This window comes from Garra rufa, chromosome 4 (assembly GCF_049309525.1).
Source record: "Garra rufa chromosome 4, GarRuf1.0, whole genome shotgun sequence".
Lineage (NCBI taxonomy): Eukaryota > Metazoa > Chordata > Actinopteri > Cypriniformes > Cyprinidae > Garra > Garra rufa.
This window is the reverse complement of record NC_133364.1, coordinates 7722172-7743549: the sequence shown is the minus strand read 5'-3', so window position 1 is coordinate 7743549 and position 21378 is coordinate 7722172. Positions and strand designations below refer to the sequence as shown.

The 21378-nt window shown below is 36.9% G+C and overlaps 4 protein-coding genes across 4 annotated transcripts; 1 reads left to right on the top strand and 3 right to left on the bottom strand.

Annotated features, from left to right (window-relative positions):
• Positions 1–1504: 1504 nt before the first annotated feature.
• On the bottom strand, positions 1505–3193 carry pex26 (peroxisomal biogenesis factor 26). Its single transcript, XM_073838938.1, has 5 exons — positions 2827–3193; positions 2587–2733; positions 2162–2484; positions 1923–2069; positions 1505–1827 (listed from the first exon to the last, which is right to left on the bottom strand). Exons 1-5 carry the CDS (start codon positions 3030–3032, stop codon positions 1724–1726), a joined length of 927 nt encoding a protein of 308 aa, XP_073695039.1. The 5' UTR covers positions 3033–3193; the 3' UTR covers positions 1505–1723.
• Positions 3194–4276: 1083 nt separating this feature from the next.
• rhno1 (RAD9-HUS1-RAD1 interacting nuclear orphan 1) lies at positions 4277–5913 on the bottom strand. The gene is made up of 3 exons (XM_073839223.1): positions 5782–5913; positions 5307–5502; positions 4277–5213 (listed from the first exon to the last, which is right to left on the bottom strand). The coding sequence occupies exons 2-3, from the start codon at positions 5484–5486 to the stop codon at positions 4566–4568; spliced, it is 828 nt and encodes a 275-aa protein (XP_073695324.1). The 5' UTR covers positions 5487–5502; positions 5782–5913; the 3' UTR covers positions 4277–4565.
• Positions 5914–6486: 573 nt separating this feature from the next.
• foxm1 (forkhead box M1) lies at positions 6487–12029 on the top strand. Its single transcript, XM_073838283.1, has 9 exons — positions 6487–6592; positions 7700–8111; positions 8195–8334; positions 8746–8928; positions 9010–9138; positions 9285–9344; positions 9591–9648; positions 9729–9913; positions 10968–12029. The coding sequence occupies exons 2-9, from the start codon at positions 7736–7738 to the stop codon at positions 11736–11738; spliced, it is 1902 nt and encodes a 633-aa protein (XP_073694384.1). The 5' UTR covers positions 6487–6592; positions 7700–7735; the 3' UTR covers positions 11739–12029.
• Positions 12030–12164: 135 nt separating this feature from the next.
• LOC141333166 (cystine/glutamate transporter) lies at positions 12165–20816 on the bottom strand. The gene is made up of 13 exons (XM_073838111.1): positions 20453–20816; positions 19189–19453; positions 18015–18141; positions 17823–17938; positions 17624–17749; positions 16528–16627; positions 16398–16442; positions 16186–16309; positions 15987–16090; positions 15246–15342; positions 15023–15172; positions 14764–14941; positions 12165–13833 (listed from the first exon to the last, which is right to left on the bottom strand). Exons 2-13 carry the CDS (start codon positions 19430–19432, stop codon positions 13769–13771), a joined length of 1476 nt encoding a protein of 491 aa, XP_073694212.1. The 5' UTR covers positions 19433–19453; positions 20453–20816; the 3' UTR covers positions 12165–13768.
• Between the last annotated feature and the right edge of the window lie 562 nt (positions 20817–21378).

Here is a 21378-nt window from a genome sequence, read left to right as displayed (position 1 = left end):
ACAAACCAGTGTTATTTCGGTATCATTGACATACTGTGTTAATTTTTGCTGCTTGATATTGCAAATTGGTGTTATTATTTTAATGCAATATCTTAATTATGAGCACACTGGTTTGAAGTGCAAACATTTTTACCACTTACTGCACGTTCTTCTCGTTATTTCCAGAAAAGGCTTATTTCCGTATTAAAGAAAAAGGTGGCTATTTTAGTCAACATTTAGCAGTTTTAGTTGATTTTGTCTTTTTTTTATTCATTCATTTTTATTTATTACGTTTAGTTTACATAGTTTTAGTTATTTTTATTTCCTTGCCTTGGCAACTAGCTGAAATAAAAAAAAACTTTTTTTAGTTAACATTTATGTTTTAATTTTAGTTAATATTCAAGATAAAAACCTCTGATGTTTTAGACTGTATATTCTTAATGAAAGTGCAGGTCATAAGGATCAATTTTCTGAAATTGAGATTTATACGTCATCTGAAAGCTGAAAAACCAGCTTTCTATTGGTTTGTTAGGATAGGACAATATTTGGCCCGACATACTACTATTTGAAAATCTGGAATCTGAGGGTGCAAAAAAATTGAAATATTGATAAAATCGCCTTTAAAATCATCTAAATGAAGTTCTTAGCAATGCATACTAATCAAAAATGATGTGTTAATGGCAAAATAAATAAATAAGAAGAACATGATCTTTACTTAAAGGAGTAGTTCACTTTCAGAACAAAAATGTACAGATAATGTACTCACCCCCTTGTCATCCAAGAAGTTCATGTCTTTCTTTCTTCAGTCGTAAGGAAATTGTTTTTTGAGGAAAACATTTCAGGATTTCTCTCCATATAATGGACTTCTATGGTGCCCCCAAATTTGAACTTCCAAAATGCAGCTTCAAATGGCTCTAAACGATCACAGCCGAGGAAAGAAGGGTCTTATCTAGTAAAACGATCAGTTATTTTGTATAAAAAAAATACAATTTATATAATTTTTAACCTTAAATGCTAGTCTTGTCTAGCTCTGTGTACACTCGTGTGTAGAGATTTAAAAGTATATAACTTATAAATGTTTTTAGAAAATAACCAATCGTTTAGCTAGATAAGACCCTTCTTCCTCGGCTGGGATCATTTAGAGCCCTTTGAAGCTGCATTTAAAGTACATTTTGGAAGTTCAAACTCGGGGGCACCATAGAATTCCATTATATGGAGAGAAATCCGGAAATGTTTTCCTCAAAGAACATAATTTCTTTACGACTGAAGGAAGAAATACATGAACATTTGGATGACAAGGGGGCGAAAGATAACTACTCCTTTAATACCCTAATGATTTTTGGCACAAAAGAAAGAATTTGATCATTTTGACCCACTGTTTTGTTGGCTATTACAAATATACCCCCGCTACTGACTGGTTTTGTGGTCCAGGGTCACATATTATTAAAACTTGTTAATACAAGTCTTAACCCTAACTAACTAATCTGCAGCACAAGTCACATGAACTCATATATTCAAAAACATATTTACACATATTCATATTTTATTATATAATAAATCTACATTTGATCTGCATGAAATATTACCATCCATTTTGAATAGGTTATCAGTAGTTTGATATAATTCAGTTATTTATGCATAATGTAAGTAAATACACCAATGAGTGATGCCCATGGCAAACAAAAGATATTTTAATTATTACAAATTGTTGCACAGTTAGTTCCAGGATAACTCCATTAAAACTCTAACTCCGGGTGGTGGCTCTGTAATATGGTCCAAACATGGTGTTCCATGTTTGCTGAAGGAGTCTATGCAGGCGGAGCAGCCATGGAAAAGCTGAAGGAAGAGCTTAGAGTAGAGAAATAGCATAAAAATGACAGTCAATCATTATCAGAGTAATTATTAAGAATGCACTGCATAAAAGTGACTAGCTCATCTCCTACCTGGGTCTATACGGACGAGAAGGAGATACAGCAATATTAAAGCCAGAAAAACTCTGCGCAGAGAGATGGATCTGATTCTCACACTGGCTACCGAGAGACCTCGGTATAACAACCTCATTATGGAAGTGAGCCGCCGAGTCAGTTTATCTGTCAATTGCAAAAACACATTATTGCATCCTCCTCTTCAATTATACAGTTTGAATCAAATGACACTGCAATATTTGACTTCAGAAAGTCACCTTGTTTTGAAGCACTAGTTGTTGTCACCACAGTTACAGATTCAGGATTTGTATTGGACGACGTTGCATTTTTCTCATTCTGAATGTCTACCAAACTTCGAGCTGCTTGTCTCTGTTCATCAGTGAAGGCCACCCGACCCACATCAGTCTCCAACATCTCCAGAGCTTCATCCATGAGACCCATCTGCACCAGTATGTGGAGGAAATACAGCTCTGCCACAGTGCTGAACCCCGCCTGGCTCATGTTACTGGAGCATCGCAGCCACTCACAGACCGCATCCTTCATCATGGCCCGTTCACCCACTTTGACATAAAGCAGAATGCTGTGAAAGAGTTTATATAGCATTACAAATGAAGTAGAGGTACTTCAAACACATTCAAATGCTATTTAATTTATTTGTGAGATTAATGCAGATTCATCTGACCACATTTGGATAATCTTGGCAGGAATTTTCTCAGTTTCTCCATACTGCTGCAAAACCCATGACAGAACTCCACGCCACTGATTGAGCTCTGCCAATGCCTGAATCCCCACTATAGTCAAAGCTGCTTTCAGTTCTGCATACTTGAAGCTGTAGTGAAAGATTTAGCATGGGATTTAGCATTTGAGATGAATAACTATAACTGCATCTTTTCATAATAACATGTAGTATATATAAACTCACCTGCTGTCCTCCTGCTCTGCAGAAGAGTTCAATGTCTCAAGTCCTTTCTCGCACGTATCCAGAGCAGCCTGAAAGTCTTTCTTTACCATTAAATATTCAACGGCAGCATCCACCGGAGCGGTTAACGGACACGCGGGTGGGCTGCTGAGTCGAACCGAGCCCGAACCACGACCGCCCGCCAGAGACACGGACGAACTGCTCCTCATAACGGACTGCTGTTTAGCTTTTAGTGCATTACAGACTTAATATGGAACAAAAGAAATTATTATGAATAATACAATGTGAATTCTCTGTGTAAGTAATTGATTTAAAACATTACACGTGGATTGTATGCAATATGTAAACAAAACCAGCTTGACTGCGCCACTTCCGCAATGGACGACGAGAAAATACCCGACAGAATAAAAGTCCACCACAGAGAAGTTAACGAATAATAATATATTTGATCTATTTAATCTATATAAATATGTATATTTGTGTGTTCTGCACACACACACACACACACACACACTACCAGTCAAATGTTTTCGGATAGTAAGATTTTTAATGTTTTTTAAAAAATATTTTTAATGTTTAAAATAACTGTTTTCTATTTGAATATATTTTAAAATGTTATTTATTTATGTGAAAGCTGAATTTTTTGCATAATTACTCCAGTCACTTGATCTTTCAGAAATTATTCAAATATTCTGGGCTGCTCAAAAAAAAAAAATATATATATATATATATATATATATATATGTATATATGCTGTATATATTTTTTAGGTTTCTTAGTTGAATAGACGGCTCAGAAGAACAGAATTTATCTGAAATAGAAATCTTTTGTAACATTTAAAATCTCTATCATCACTTTCAATCAATTTATAAGCATCTTTGCTAAATAAAAGTATTAATTTCTATCATTTATTTTTTTTAAAGTACTGACTAAGCTTTTGAATGATATAGTGTATAATGCTACAAAAGCTTTTTATTTTAGATAAATGATGATCTTTAGATCTTTCTATTCACCAAAGAATCTTTTTTGATTTCAATTTTGATAATAATAAAAAAAATCTTATTCAACAAACCAGTGTATTAGAATGATTTCTGAAGGATCATTAAAGACTTAAGTAATGATGCTGAAAATGTAGCTTTAATCACAGGAATAATTTACATTTTAAAAATATATTCAAATAGAAAGCCGTTATTTTAAATAGTAAAAATATTTCACAATATTACTGCTTTTGCTTTATTTTGGGTTATAATATAAATATGTATTCTGTAGAAACTATGGGAATTAAGTAGAGACAAAAACATTTTAAATCAAAATTCTTATATTTTAGAGTTCATATTTTATATGTACGTTTTATATTTTCATATTTTGGCAATTTTAGGCTTTAAATAAAACTCTTTAAACAAAAAAACAACAAAATATATAATTAAAAAATATAATAGACTTTTCCTGCACACACAAATGTACTCTTTGTTTAAAAAACCAAATCATGTGAATAAAGGCATATTTGACAGATGTGTATTTTATATTTAAGTACATAATTCATTGATGTCCAACAGAATACAAAGGTGCTTTCGTTAAATAAGGCTGGGGACATCATCAAAATTACATCTTTAATTCTTCTCTCCTGAAGTGTTCATATATTAATTTTCTCAGCTGTAAGTGATCACAATTACCCAAATCCATACTGAACAGAAAAGACTACAAAACAAATCAAATTATTGCTATATCTATTAATTTATGGTCTAAGTCCAATCTTTTGCAACTTCAGCATCTGCTGGAAGAAGCTGACCTCGGTCAATCAACAGTTTCATCAGTCCTTTCCTCCGTCTCCATGTTACCCTCAGCCCATAGTCTTTCTCAGGTGTGTCCTTCACAAGGACGGCAGACGCGTTCTCAGTTCGTGGAGGAGTTCTTGCCTGGTTTGGGGGGAAGAGCAGATGTTGAACATTAGATGGAGACGTGCTGGAACAATTTGGCATTTCAGGCGTCTCTACATTGGGGGGCTCAGGAACTAAGCTTGTGTTCGGCGTGTGAACAGAATCCATAGATGTTCTTTTTCCATTTTTATGGAACTGAAGATTCTTTGAAACTTCTGAACGGCTTCTTAATGCCTTCTTTTCCACCACTTTCCGAGGAAGACGAGTTCTTCTTGGGATTTCTCGCCGCTCCTTGCTATGGCTGTCCGAAGAAACAACCCTATCATTTTTTGTTCGTGAATTACTAACACATTGCAAACCTGCCTCAAAGGACAAGGGTATATATTTGCAGCCATTTGCACTTCTAGTCTGCGGGAAACCCTGATTTGATGCCGAGATTCTCGTAGCCATTTGGTTATTTCTCCTCCCTCGACCAAACTTTTTGGTTTCGAGCGAATTAAACTGTGGAGACACCTACAAAAAAGAAAGAAAGAATATGCTTCAGTTTATAAAACACCTTCACTAATAACAAAAAAAACCTGTAAGGATTGCAAAGCATGCACATACCCAAGAGGTACACGGTGCACTACTTTGCTGTTGTTTCTCTGATATAAATGTCTTGGGATGAATGGCACTCCGTAGTTGTGGTCCATATTCATGCTTTGGTCCATTGATGGGCGCTTCTATAAACAACAGCTGAGATTTGTTTGGGTTTAGCAGCCTCTTTTTATGCGAATTGCGGGGCATTAGAAGACATGATATGCTGCAGGGAAGAAAAACAAGATGACATGAGACAGAGCATTACTACAGCTACTGATCAGACTGCATGCTGTTCATGCAGGCATAAACCTGTTCTCTAAGACAGATAACGTTACTGACCACTGACACATTTAAGGCCATTAAAACTCATGTATAAGACCTCATCTCGTTCGTATGTTTGTTAGTAAGACACGGTACGTTAACCGTACTATGAACTATGGAGGAAGTTCGCGTGTGGATAAAATATATGTGGCATGCAATGAAAACCTTAGCTGATACTCACGCATCGCTTTGTATTTCTTCTCAATCGCATTGTATTTTTCCTTTGGACCATGTAAATTTGACAAAGAGGCTGATAAACCGTCTTACTGGGGTTTTTGGGAAAGTTCATCCCCCATTCACACACTGCAGTTCCTCCCTGAGAAATATAAGCTGGTTGAATGCTGGTTAGCCTAGCTATGGAATACCACAGGGGGCGGGGCTTGGCGGCCCTGACGTTGTTTTGATTGGTCAGTTAGGATGGTTCCACATATGAATTATTATTTTTAATTATTCGTTGTTTTTTAAAGTTCAAATATTATTATTATTTTTCATAGGTGTGTAAAGTTTAAACTAAACCGTTGCTGAAGCGGCACATGAATGGTGTTACTTTTCTCAGCGAGTTTCTAAATCGCATTTATGGTCTAAGTACACTCGTATGTAATTACTGAAACATAATTTTAAAACAAAATATTACAGATATTTCTGTACAGATTTTTACCAAAGAAATGTAGACGGTTTAAATAAAGATTAAACTAAATAATATGTATTTTGGAGCGGCCGATCGCCCCCTAAAGGAACACGACGTACTGCACCATAGAAAACAGCAACACTTTCCGCTCGATGGCTCCGCCCATAAGTATTTTCCATTGGGCTAGGCGCGATCACGTGATAGCGCTGCACCGCTCTGCGCCAAAATTCAAAATCTGATCAAATGCGCACAAGAGTCCCGGGACCTGAGTTTTCATTTACCCCCATCAAAATACATTTTATCACTGAACACTGCCAGATTAACTCCAATAAACCACCGCCTGCACGGCTGACATGATATGAAGGTTTGATCCGCTTCGTATTATTTGATGTGTGTTGTATTTTAAACAGAAAGTGTAACCCACAGTAGGCTAGCTTTGTAGACGAATCACTAGGCCGCATGTCAGATAAGTTAATAAAGGAAGATCGTTTATACTTAATAATTTAGTGTTTTAATTATTAAGACAACAACAAGCTCTAATTTGTTTTAAAACGACGATCAGAGACGAGAGATCATTGTTATAAAATAAAACTAATTTATTTTATTTTCTACACAAATATTTTACAAACCTGCATTGAACCAAGTGTTTTTGCTTCTGAATGATTTGTCAAAGAAAAATAATAACAATAGGACAAATTGAAAGTAATCAATTTGTAACGGTATTTTATTTTATAGAACTAAAATCGTCATTCAACAGTCGTTAGACAAAAAAGTCGGTTATCAGCAGACTTTTTATCGGTATGTTTATTCAAGATCTGCTAAATATATATGATATTTTTATATATCTAATGTATATTTTTATATGCACGCATTTATTTTGACGCTTAATCTGCTTTTGATTCAAGATTGTATATTATTTTATTGTTTGTGTGAATGATCGTCCAGCTTCGACTTTCTTGTAGTTGAATAGTTCCTATTAGTTATATAACCACAAATCCAATCATAATGGTCTTTTTTTTTTGTAATTGATTGATTTATCAGCTAAAAGTTAAACAAATAAGCTTTCTATTGATGTATGGTTTGTTAGAATAGGAAAATATTTGGCCTATCTGGAATCTGAGGGTGCAAAAAACTCAAAGTGTTGAGAAAACCGCCTTTAAAATTGTCCAGATGAAGTCTTAGCTATGCATATTACTAATCAAAAAATTAAGTTTTGATATATTTAGGGTAGGAAATTTACTAAATATCTTAATGGAGCATGATCTTGACTTAATATCCTAATGATTTTTGGCATTTATTTTTTTATTTTTTTAAATAATTTTGACCCATACAATGTGTATTTGGCTATTGCTATAAATATACCCCTGCAACTTACGACTTGTTTTGTGGTCCAGGGTCACAAATGTATTGTATTTAGGAAGAAACACTAAGTTAAATGTGAACCTGACATATTATGTGCTTTATTTTGTAGACAGTCATCAGCCAGGCCTTTTTGCTGTGAGCAAAAATGAGAGAGAGCCCGAGGAGACCCATCATCCTGAAGAGGAGGAAGCTGCCATTTCAGAAGAGTGAATCTGATGTAGGGTGCGATGAGGCGGATGGGCCGCGGTGCAAGACCACCCCCACCCCGACCCCATCCACCGCCCGCTACTTCCCCGATGGCATCCGGATGATGGACCACCCCACTATGCCGGACACTCAAGTGGTGGTGATCCCGAAAGCAGCCGATCTGCAGAGTGTCATCAGCGCCCTGACAGCCAAAGGGAAGGAGTGCGGTCCTCAGGGCCGTAACAAGTTTATCCTGCTCAGTGGCAACACCAGTTTGGAGGAGAGCAAAACTCTTGGCTGTTTATCTACAGAGCCTGGGAATGATCTTGAGAAAGGTGAGGGATGTGAGTACCAACTTAAAAGCTTGTTAAAGTTCTGGAGAATGTGTTTTCTGAAATGTCCTTTGCTATGATATCAGTAAAAAAGGAGACAGAGTGCTTCCCGCTTGATGACAGTCTGACAAACATCCAGTGGCTGGGAAAAATGAGCTCTGATGGGCTCGGATCGGAGTCGAACCAAAAATGCGCCAGCAAGGACAATCCAAGTGACTGTCATCAGGTACTCAACATTAAAGTCATCCTGTGTATTTTTGAAATGCATGTTATAGATTAGAGATGCACAAAAGTTGGCTTTGGTGACCTTTGATTTGACCTGCCATGCCATATTGCAAAAGGAAGGAAAAAAATAGAAATTAGAAATAGAATTAATACTTTTATTTAACAAGGATGCTTTCAATTGATCAAAAGTGATGGTAAAGACATTTACCATGTTACAAAAGATTTTTATTTCAGATAACTACTCAGCTGTTTTCAGCATAAGAATAATAGCAATAAATGTTTTTGAGCAGCAAATCAGAAAATTAGAATGATTTCCGGAAAAATTAGAAAAATTATAATGATCCCATTTATTGGTTGATAAATGGGTATTTTACAAAATCATCTATATCTTGAATTTTTTTTTTTTGTAAAGCAGCCCAAAGCTTCAGAAAAGGAGAAGGATCCTCTGTCTGAGCGACCGCCATATTCCTACATGGCTATGATTCAGTTTGCTATCAACAGCAAGAAGAACCGCCACATGACCTTGAAGGAAATTTACAACTGGATCGAAGACCATTTTCCATATTTTAGAAATGTTGCCAAACCTGGATGGAAGGTAGTGTATAAAGCCAATACAGTTTCTGTTTACACAAACCTTTCATGTAAGATTTCTAAGTGTGCTTTTTGTTTTTGTTAGAATTCCATACGTCATAATCTCTCACTGCATGACATGTTCGTCCGGGAGACATCTCCCGATGGCAAGATCTCCTACTGGACGATTCGACCGGAGGCAAACCGCTGTCTCACTTTGGACCAGGTCTACAAGGTGTGTGTACCTCATTTTAGTCTACAGATCAATACAAATCACAAGCTTAATTAATTTAGTGCCGGTTTTCTTACTGTGCTACTGTGTCCACATGCAATTTTATGTTTCAAATGTGGTCATCTCTCATTTCCTGGCTCATCCCACAGCCGTTGGCTGATCCAATGACCCCCACTTGCCCTCAGATCCCACAAGTTGGTTTCAATCAAGTAAGATCCCTTTTCCTACTAATTCACCCTTTCATGGCAGATCGACAGGGCGTAAGACAGGGAGCAGCCTCTCTACTTCTCCAGGAATCAGTTGTTTTATTTCAGGGACAGTCAGACAGATGGAAGCACGTTCTGCTCGAGATCATTGCTTGTTTTGTTCCTTTAGTCATCAAAAAGACAGGGACTGCAGTTGTTTTGAATGTCACACTTTGTTCACAAGTGAATAAAAAAGTATCTTTGTCTCAGCAACAGAAGAGAGGTCCTCCAGAGCTGAAGAAAGCCATACCTGCCGCAAGCAGCACAGGTACGTTTTGGGCGTAATGAGAGAAATGAATGTTTTAGAGCACATGAGTCTGATGGTTGACTGACTCTGCTCGCCCTCAGAGAGGAAGATGAAGCCGCTTCTCCCTCGGACTGACTCGTACCTGGTTCCCATCCAGCTTCCTCTGGGTCAGTCGCTCTTCCTGCCCACACCTAGTCCTGCATCTCTCGCCACTCCTCCACACGCTCAGAGCTCGTCCACTCCCAGCTCCAGCGGTGCGAGCAAGAGGGTCCGGATTGCCCCTAAGGTAAAACCTACCTGTTTATATGAGTGAACCTCATGAAAACTGGCCTAGGTAATATGTGACCCTGAACCCCAAAACCAGTCTTAAGTAGCACAGGTATATTTGTAGCAATAGCCAAAAATACATTGAATGGGTTAAAATGATAAACATATATTACTATATTAAGTAAAGATCATGTTCCATTAAGATATTTTGTAAAATGCATTGCTAGGAACTTAATTTGGAAAACTTTAAATGCCATTTTTTCAAGATTTCTCAAGATTTTTTTGCACCCTCAGATTCCAGATTTTAAAATAGTTGTATTTTCGACAAATTTCGTCCTATCCTAACAAACCATACATCAATGGAAAGCTAATATTTATATTAATAAAATACCCCTATGACTGGTTTTGTGGTCCAAGGTCACATATTTTGTCTAAAGAAAAAATGTATTATAGAAAAAGTAAATATATATTTATTTATTTAAAGATAATACTTTTATTTAGCAAGGATGCTTTAAGTTGATCAAAAGTGATTTTGATCAAGTGACAAATACATTTATAATGTTACAAAAGATTTCTATATCAGATAAATGCTGTTTTTCTGAACTTTCTATTCATCAAAAAAAACTGAAAAAAACTTTACTGTTTTTGTTGTACTTTGGATCAAATAAATTAAGTGAGCAGATAAGACTTCTTTAAAAAAAAAACATTAAAACTGTCCAAAAACTTTTGACTGGTAGTGTATATTAAATTTATATAAAACGTTTTTTATATATACAATTTTTCACCTATTTATTGCATGAGGTTCAATCAAATTATAAAAAAAAACACTGAATTGGAAACACTGAATGTCAGCCTTGCAGAAAAAATGAGATAAAACAAGATATTAAACTAATTTATAGTCTGATCCAGGCTGGTCTGGATGGTTAATCAGTTGGATCTTTACCTGGTTTTGAGCTGGTAGCCCACTTTAGTGCAGCCAACAAGCCAGTTTTGGTGTTCATAACTTGAAAGAAGTGTATAGAATTAAATTAGACAAAGTTGTGGTTGTTTAACGCTTGTGTGTGTTGTGAAAGGTCTCTCAGAGCGACGTGAGTTCAGTGATGCTGTGTGCATCTGACATAAAGGAGGAGCCTGTAAGCATGTCTGTGACTCCTGAGGTGCCGGAACCTCCGCCCCCCAAAGCCAGGCTGCGAGAAAACAGCAGCTCCCGCCGCAAACAGCGCCTAGTCCTGCCAGCCACAGAGGAGCCCGTCCTGCTCTACCCCGACAGCACTCTCTTCGACTCGGGCGTTGTCTCCGACGTCTCCACCTTCCAAGACACTCATGAACCGGAGCCCCAGCCCTCCTGTAAACCCGAGCCCGACAGCCCGAACGGAGGATACACTTTTAAAACGCCCATCAAGAGCAGCCACCCTTCCTCATCCACACCCAGTAAGCTTCCCACAGTTCTGGAGCCTTGGAGGATCACTCCTGTCGGAAAGGGAGCGGTGCTCGACTTCAGCCCCATCCGCACGCCCAGCGGGCCACAGCTCACCCCGCAACGGCACGAACACACGCCTCTCAGCTTCAGCAGCACGCCTTTCAAAGAGCTCCCGCTCTTCAGCTCCCCTCGAGAGCTGCTCACCTGCTCCAGACCCTCGCCGAGACGCTCCACTCCGACTTGTTCCAGAGAGCTGCTGCAAGCGGGCGCCGCCAACCGCTCTCTCACCGAAGGGCTCGTTCTGGATACCATGAACGACAGCCTGAGTAAAATCCTAGTGGATATCAGCTTCCCCTACCTGGAAGATGATGATCTCAGCATGGCAAACATCAGCTGGTCCCAATTTATCCCGGAGCTGAAGTGACTCCCGTTTCTTTATCCAAGCTGCTCATACTTCTTTCACTGCCTTTGATTCTTATTTACTTGCTATTGATCTCTTAAGTATTTTCTTAATTTCTATTGCTATTTCACTGCCTTTTACTGTACCTGTTTGTGTTTTGGATGTGTAGGCCTTTGTTTGCGCGCAAAACTGTTAGTGACGAATGTACTTAGATAAGATTAATTTGCACAAGTTGTAATATATAAATATTGAGAGTGTGTGAGAGAGAGAGAGAGAGAGAGAGGGAGAGTGTGTGTGTGTGTGTGTGTGTGTGTGTGTGTGTGTGTGTGTGTGTGTGTGTGTGTGTGTGTGTGTGTGTGTGTGTGTGTGTGTGTGTGTGTGTGTGTGTGTGTGTGTGTGTGTGTGTGTGTGTGTGTGTGTGTGTGTGTGTGTGTGTGTGTGTGTGTGTGTGTGTGTGTGTGTGTGTGTGTGTGTGTGTGTGTGTGTGTATTATAAGTGGACATACAGATTTACCAGATTAATTAATTTACACTACCCAATTTTACAGTATTTCTTTGTTTTGGAAGGATTTTTAAAACCTTGAGATTACCCAGATAGACTGACAGTAAAAAAAAAAATCAAATTAAAAGGATAGTTCATCCAAAAATGTTTCAAACCTGTGGGTTTCTTCTGTTAAGCCAGCCTTCTTCAGAATATCTTTTTTAATGCTAAACAGAAGGATGAAATGAATTGATGATGAGTAAATGATAGAATTTTCATTTTTAAGTAAAGTGTCACTTTAAAGGTTGTTCATTAATTGCCAGTGGTCATGTAATTGTTGCACTGTTCTCAAATTTGCCAGTCATTCATCTGGAGTGTATCACTTTATAACATCCCATAATGTGTGTTTCCATGGTTACAAGCATGTCAGAAGAGTGAGTCATCTCTGCTGCTGCTGCTGCTGCTTTTCTGCATTCATGTGTTTTTGCTATTAAGAACGATTTAAGTCTGTTCTGGATGTTGAATATGACCAAGATGAGCATTCAAAGAGATCTGTGATGTATTACAAGGCTTTTAATGTTCATTTGCATATGTAGAGTGATTAGTGAGCATGCACAGAGTTCATATATGCTTAGAAGATAACCAACAGAATGTAGCTGTGTTAATTCATTCTACACTGTAATGTATTCTTCCACTGTAAAAACTAAAACGGCAAGATGTCATAAAAAAAGAGACAAAAACAACACGATTGACAGATGTACGGTGTTAAGGTGTTATATGAGCATTAGAAATGAAGTACTGTTTACTAATAATAGTACATTGATGCACAGACATTTGATAAGCTGTCAAGTGCCTTGTAATTCAAAGCCATGTAATCAACTTTTACATTTCTCAACAGCGTACCTTTTTGGTGATACAAAAAAGACTTCTCGTTCAGACCCTCTGCCATTGAAAGAACCATAATAAGATGGTTTTTGTACTATTTTTGAAGACTGTATTAAAATATGAAAGTTATCTACCTAGGCATTTTACTGCGGTAACAGGCTTTGACCAGAAACACCCATTGTCATTTCCAACAAAGAATACAATTTGGTTTCTCAAACTATTGTACTTACTTTTTCAGAATAAAGGGATACTTTATACAAACGCATTTGTGAATTATTAAAAAAAACTCTTAAAAGGGATATTTCATTATATGAAGCAATCGTATAACTTCACTAGACATTAAACTTTGAATAATATGGATTCATTTTTTGGATCTTCTAAGTTTTAATTGCCTTGATGTTAAATGGAGGGATAGGAACCTCTCTGACTTATGAAGTTAGTCTTTGAACTAAATCATCTGACTATAAATCAGACTAACTGAAATAAGCATGGCTTATTTGGTAATCTTGTTTAATGAAACAGGCCCCAGGACATTTTTGGTTCTTTTTTGATTTGAATATAAAGTGATCCAGGCACTATTGGATAGGGTGTGATGTTAGGATGCAGCAAGCACCACTGAAATGTAACTTTAATGCCCTTTGCAAACATTCAGTTCAGCATAAATTCGGCTGATGTTTGGTGAAGCTCCATCAGTAGGTCTTAACTTCCTGCTGAGCCACTTCCAGGAGTATCTGCAGATGCATGCTTAATTTATCTAAACAGGAGGAAGAGGAAGAGGTCAATCATTAGATCTTTTCTGACTCTATAGACTTTAGTCACAGTGGCACGATATTTATTTTTTGCCACTGAACTAAATTAAATTTGCATATTTTGCTGGTTATTGCTGCTAAAAATGGTCAATTATTGTCATACTTTGGGCTGTACTAATCGGTCTCACCAGGAAAAACATTTGGAGTACTACAGACTGCTAAAAGTTATAACAAAAACTGTCGTTTGTGGTTGGCCAAACTAAACCAGGATTTCCAGGGCAAGAATCTTGACAACATTTGTGTTTGTTCTTCATTCATCATTTCTGGTCAGGTAGGTGAAATATTAGGCTAATATCTTAAGTAACACTGCTTGTACATATCTTTACCACCTATTAACTTAACAGTTAAAATATTTCACCCATTCCTGCTTACTAAGTCCTTCTCTATGTGATTTCGCAGCTTCCACATGTTTTTTCCATTGTTTAAACAGCATAAATTAGCAGAATAGCGTATTCAGAAGCACATTAACCATGCAATCCGTGCTGTTGTTTACATCCAAGTATCGCCAATATGGCCGCACATCTTGGTAACTGACCAAACTGTGACGTAAGTGCAAACACTCTAGAAATACAGTGTGTTCAGTAGATTGCACAGTTGTTAAACAACATAGCGATTGTTTAGCTGACGAAATGCTTTCCGAAAAAGACAAAAGCTTGGTTTTGACACTTTTTTACAGGACCATTTTAACAATGGTTTTATTATAGTAAATGTGTAGTAACCATTTTTTTGTCTATTGATTACCATGTGTATACCTACAGCTTTACTAGCTAAAACATGGTTATTACCTGTAGTAACCATGTTTTTTTTTTTTTTTGTGGTAAAACCATGGTTAAATTTCAAAAGGGTAATGCAATAATGTGTTTTGCATTACTCACTGAAGGCGTTTTTCCAGCGTTCGGGTATGTATGACTTCTTGATTGTCAGGTAATACACAGGTACTCCTGATAATGTGAGAGCACAGCTGCCGCCTGTATTCCAGGGGTCCGAATACAAAGACAGGCCCACGATGAAGAAACACACTATAGTAAAGATCACCGGAACTGCTAGAGGGACCTAAACACAGTCAACACAATGTTTAATTAATACAGTGACAAAATCATATTAATAAATATATAATCATCCTTTTAAATGGACCTTGAATGGTCGGGGAAGATCTGGAAATCTGTAGCGGTGGATGATCATTCCCAAAGTGGCCAAGGCGATGAAGAGCCAACGGGAAAAGGATGCAAAGTTGATCAGTTGAAAGATCTCTCCTCTCGCCATCATGACGATCACCAGAGGATACTGCAAACATGAGGAGAAGCGTCAAACGGACGTAAAGGAACCGGAAGAAAAAGATGAATGGATGTGATTGTACCAGAAATAGCACGGCTGGCAGTGGTGTTTGTTTGCGGATGTGGATCATGGAGAAGATAGCCGGAAAGTGACCCTCTCTGGCACCCACGAAGAACATCCTGCAGAAACAGAGTTATCAAATCTTAAGGGAATAGTTTGTCCAAAAATTCAAGTTTGCTGAAATATTACTCACCCTTTGGCCATCCAAGATGTGAATGAGATTTGGAGATTTGGAGATCACTTGCTCACCAATGGATTCTCTGCAGTGAATGGGTGCCGTCAGAATGAGAGTCCAAACATATGAAAATATCACAGTAATCCACAAATATGTGACTCCAGTCCATCAATTATCATCATATGAAGTAAAAAGCTGTATGTTTGTCCTTATTACATAATATTGCTTCCTCCAGACTCTTAATGATGGATGTGTTTCTTACAAACTTCACTTTACCGTTAACTGATGGACTACTTTGTCGATTACTGATGTCTTTATCAGCAGTTTGGACTCTCATTCTGACGGCACCCATTTACTGCAGAGGATCCATTGGTGAGCAAGTAAAGTAGTGCTAAATTTCTTCAAATCTGTTCAGATGAAAAACGAACTCATTGACACCTTGAATGGCCTGAGTGAGTACATTTTTAACAGATGTTCATTTTCGAGTGAACTATTCTTTTAACTTTTAACTTCTCAAAGTCAAAGGCTACAGAGATGAAACACATTTAGGTACAAAAAAATTTTCCTTTACGTTTCTGATGTACTCACCTGGGTGTACCAAAAAATCCTCCATTAAGAGCTCCAAGGCAGGAAAGAGCGACTAATACTGGTATTGCTGGAGCTACGCCTTGCAGAGCCCGATTTGCAAATGTCTGCAATGCATGAAGGACAGTACAGTTATGATTGCTGTCCAAACTTAAGCCTGTAATATCCTGTAATAGCCTAATCTCCAAAGAAAACTACTAACCACTGCCACGGCATCTGACATCAGTAACTCATTTGCGGTCATCATGGTGTAGTAAGCCACATTGACCAGCACGTAAAACACGATAACAGTCACCATAGAGAAAATGATGGCCAATGGGATGGTTCTAACAAGAATATATAAGAAATTAATTAAAGTGCATTTAGAAATTTAAAAAAAGTTAACAATTTGGCAGTGCAGGAAGTTCTAAATACCTGTTTGGGTTAATTACCTCTTCTGTTATGAAATTTAAATAAAACCTGTAAGCAAAAACAAACATCTTTACATTCGTTTTGAAATCCCTTACTGGATTTCTATATATTTGACACTACTTCTGATACTCACCATCCGCCATATGCATAAAGACCTGAATAAAAGGCCAGAGGAATTTTGGTCAGAGATAAAGACTCTGAGTCAAAGGCATTCTGGAAATTTTCAGTTTTCCCTAAAACAAGAAAAAAAAGAGGAAATTTAAGTACATTTCACGCCTTTCTTCTTGTAATGCATTCTGGTTTGTTTCGACCCGGAGAAGATACATATAAAAATTCTTAAAATGCGTAGTTTTGGTATAGGAACTAAACTTTTAAACTATCAAAATACATCATGTCAAGACTTTAAAAAATACATATTATTTATATATATATAAAAAAAAATCAATTAAAAAACAATTATATAACAATTAAAAATGACACTTTTTGCTTTTAGTCCTATTTTGACCTCCTTTGATCTAGATTTGTCTAAAAAAATACTTTTGGGACTGTCAGTTACCTAGATGCATGGCCATATTGGTGATACTCAGATGTAAACAACATCACGGATTGCACAGTTAATATACTACTAAATAAATTGTTCTTCTAATTTATGCTGTCTAAACCATTATAAAACAAACTGTATGTAAGCTGCAAAATCATTTAGAGAAGGACTCAATAGGCAGGAAAGGGCACAATATTTTGACAAACTACAGTTAATAGGTGGTAAAGATATACGTACAAGCAGTATTAACTAAGATATTAGCCAAATATTTCACCTACCTGACCAGAAATGATAAGAACAAACACAAATGTTGTCAAGATTCTTGCCCTGAATATCCTGGTTAAGTTTGGCAAACCACAAAAGATTAAACTCCAAATGTTTTTCCCCATCTGACTGATTAGAACAGCCCACAACATGACAATGATTGACTATTTCCAGCTGCAATAATCAGCAAAATATCAGAGTTTCGTTCAGTTCAGTAGCATTGTTTATGTTCAGTGCTGCCATGGCCGTTTGATGATGTGTCATGAAAAAACTCTATAGGCCTATGCATTCCTATTGATAAAGCATTGTAGCATAAATAAAAAGCTTTTTCATTTCTTAGCAACGGGTTACGGAAGTAAAATCAATATACTTTGTTTGAAAACCTTCCAGAATAATCCTTTACTAAACAGCACGTGACTCTTACCATTGACCAGAGCCATGATGCCTGGGACGATGATCAAAATCAGAGCAAACATCTTAATAACGGTCAGCAAGACCTGCGTACGAGCTGCCATTGACACGCTCCAGCAGTTCACTGCCACCACGAACGCTAGGAAAAACAGTTTATAGTTTATAGGGGTTTTTTGACATATTTAAATGTATAAAAAAGTAACATCACTCACTGATTGCCAGCATGCTGACGAGTTTGACCAGAACTGGTGGAGCGCTACACGGCATGAATAACGGCTCCACTACATACTGGCCAAAGGCCAGAGACACGTACGTGGCCACTGCAGGTCTGAAATGACATTATGATTGGACTCACTCACAATTCGGTGGGCAGAGCGAAATACGAACTTTGCATGCACACACACCTGATGAATATAAACTCAGTCCACAGTCGCAGGAAAGCAGGCAGGGGCCCCAGGGTCTCCAACAGGTAGGTGTAATGACCGCCTGATTTTCTAAAAGTCGTGCCCAGTTCAGCATAGCATAAAGCACCTGATGAGAACATGCTACATTTAAAAAATGGATTATACTTGGAATAAACTTTATGTTATAAACATATGAGACCCTGGACCACAAAACCAGTCATAAGGTTACATTTTACAAAACTGAGATGTATACATCATGTGAAAGCTCAATAAATAAGTTTTTTATTGATATATGGTTTGTTAGGATAGGACAATATTTGGCCGAGATACATCTATTTGAAAATCTGGAATCTGAGGGTGCAAAAAAAATCAAAATACTGAGAAAATCACCTTTAAAGTTTTCCAAATTAAGTTCTTAACAATGCATATTACTAATCAAAAATTACATTTTGATATATTTATTGTAGGAATTTTACAAAAAATCTTCATGGAACATGATCTTTACTTAATTTCTTAATGATTTTTGGCATAAAAGAAAAATGAATAATTTTGACCCATACCATGTATTTTTGGCTATTGGTACAAATATACCCCAGCGACTTAAGACTGGTTTTGTGGTCCAGGGTCACATATACTGTGGAAGTCAATGGTTACTGTCAACATTCTTCAAAATGTCTTCTTTTGTGTTCAAAGGACAGAAACTCATACAGGTTTGGAACTACTTGAGGGTGAGTAAATGATGACAGAATTGAGATTTTTTGGGTGATTAATGATGAACATAATTAGTAACTAAGGGAACTAACTAAGGCATGTTAAATACTAACCGTAAAGGGTAAACGTGAAACCCAGATGCATGAACGAAAAAACAACTAAACAAGACATAACCTTGCCATACTTTTTTCACTGTCACTTTTGATCAGTTCCTTGTTAAATATTTTTCTTGTAAATCTTACTTATTCCAAATTTTTGCTATACTAAGCTATTTTCAACACTGATGTTAATAAAAAGATCATTTTCGCTTTGCATTACAGGAATAAATTACAATCTTAAAGTTTGTTGAAACAGAAAAAAGATTAATAATGTACTGTTTTTACAGCATTTTTGCTCTAGTACATGCTGCTTTAGTTGAGGTTTTCCAAACCAGTAGTCTATAAGCACCGAAGATGTTCCTCACCAAAAGTGGAAAGTACGCCACAAAGAGTCCAGACCACTAGGGACAACCCAACACTGCCCGTATTCTTCAGCACTCCTTTTGGGGCGATGAAGATGCCGCTGCCCACCACAGTGCCGATGATGAAGGAAATAGACGGCAACAGGCCTATCTGCCTCTTGAGATGAATTGCATCGTCTTTCACTGTTTTTTCAGAACCTTCATCAGACACATTATCAGCAGCGGACTCTCTTTTAGAGACCCTCATCTCTCAGTGGCTGATTTAGACCTTCGGAAAGAATACATACACATATTTTACACAAAAAATAAACAAGAAGACATATGAAAAACTTTCAAAGCAGATTAAAAACAGTTCTAAATCAGGGGTTTTGTGGCAATGCCATAGATGTATATTTTTTGGTTCCAAAAAGAACCTTTCAGTGAACAGTTCTTAAAAGAATCATTGTTTCATACCGTAAATAACATTTTAAACATCTAAAGAACCTTTTTCCACTATAAAGGACCTTTTCCCTGAAAACAGGGGACATTCTCAGAACTTTGGCTAATGTTCTGGGAAGGTTCACTAAAACTTTTGAACAACAAGTTCTTCCATAATAGGACATTCGTTCAAAGTTTTTAAAAGGTTCCAAAAGAGGGTTATAGCAGAAGATCCATTTTTGGTTCCATAAAGAACCTTTCAGTGAACAGTTCTAAAAAAGAACCATTTATTTTTACTGTGAAGAACATTTAAAAAATCTAAACAACCCTTTTCCACAATAAAGAACCTTTTGTCCAATAAAAAGGTTTAATGGGTGTTAAAGGTTCTTCATGGAACCATTCATGCCAATAAAGAACTTTATTTTTTTAATAATAATCTTAAAATGTTAATACATAAGCATTATTTATGCATTGTTCGTGTATACAGTTTTAGTTTGATGTTCATATAATGGTCAAAGAACATTCAAAATTAATGTTATATGTTTTGCAAAATGATGACATAAAAAAAAAACTATTTAAAAACATTTAAAACTCTGGACGTTTTGAGTGTTTAGAGAACATTCAGAAATAAAGTTTTTATAACCTAATAGGATATTAGGGAAACATTCTGTGAAATGGAAAATTTTCCATGGATGTTAAAGGTTCTCCAGTGAGATGCCAATAAAGAGACTTTGTTTTTTTTTACTTTTTCACTCATGAAGACGTTATTAAATCCCTTTTGGTAAACATAGTACATATTTGAAACACAAATGCATAAAAATATGACCCATCAATCATTTTTTCTACTCACCAGTCAGAAGTAGTAAGACCAGTAAACTTTCCTCTTTTGCTCTTTATATGCTGCTTGTTTGCACCTCCGTTCATGCAGAGTAACCCAGGAAACTCACCATCCAACTCAGAACTCAGGCCAGAAACAAAGCCAGCAGTCTTCTCCAGATTCATCAACGCCAGTAATTAAAGCCTTTTAGACAGGGAAAGCCATGTGCCATTGTGCTGTGTATGTGTGTAGGTACAGTCCACACAGCAGGACACAGGAATCTACCATGAAGACCTCCTCTTCTTGTTGAAGCAGCTGCAAAGTTCACTTTTCCTCAACAGCAACATGAAAACAAACAACTGAGAATGCATTCAAATCCAAGAGCGTTTTTCTTAGGTCTACCACACAGATTACTGAAAGCTCTTTCAGCACATGATATAGAGTGTTAGTTTGTGTGTGTGAGGGTCAGTCCTCACTGAGGGGGAGCTTAACATTAAACTGTTATTGGCCAGGGGCCACCGACTTTCTCTCTCTTCTTGTTCTGTGTCTGGCTGTCTACTTCATTTTGTCACACATCAGACATGTGTGTTGAAGAGGCCCTTTTGTGTTTTACATTTTCTGTCATTAAAAACACAAAAATTGACAGGCAGAAACAGTGCAGGGGTATTTGAGAAGCCATGCCGCAATAGTTAAATGGAAACAAAGTTACAACATCTGCAGCATCAGAGCATGTTTACACAGCTGATAATGAACCTAAAAAAGGGGGCTAAAAATATATAAAAAAACTTCAGAGATGTTCTTTAAGTTCGGATGTGATTGAGGTTGCTGAAATTAAAAAACTTTGCAACGTCATGATTGGTTTATTTAAAATAGTATATATATATATATATATATATATATATATATATATATATATATATATACACTACCGTTCAAAAGTTTGGGGTCAGTACATTTTT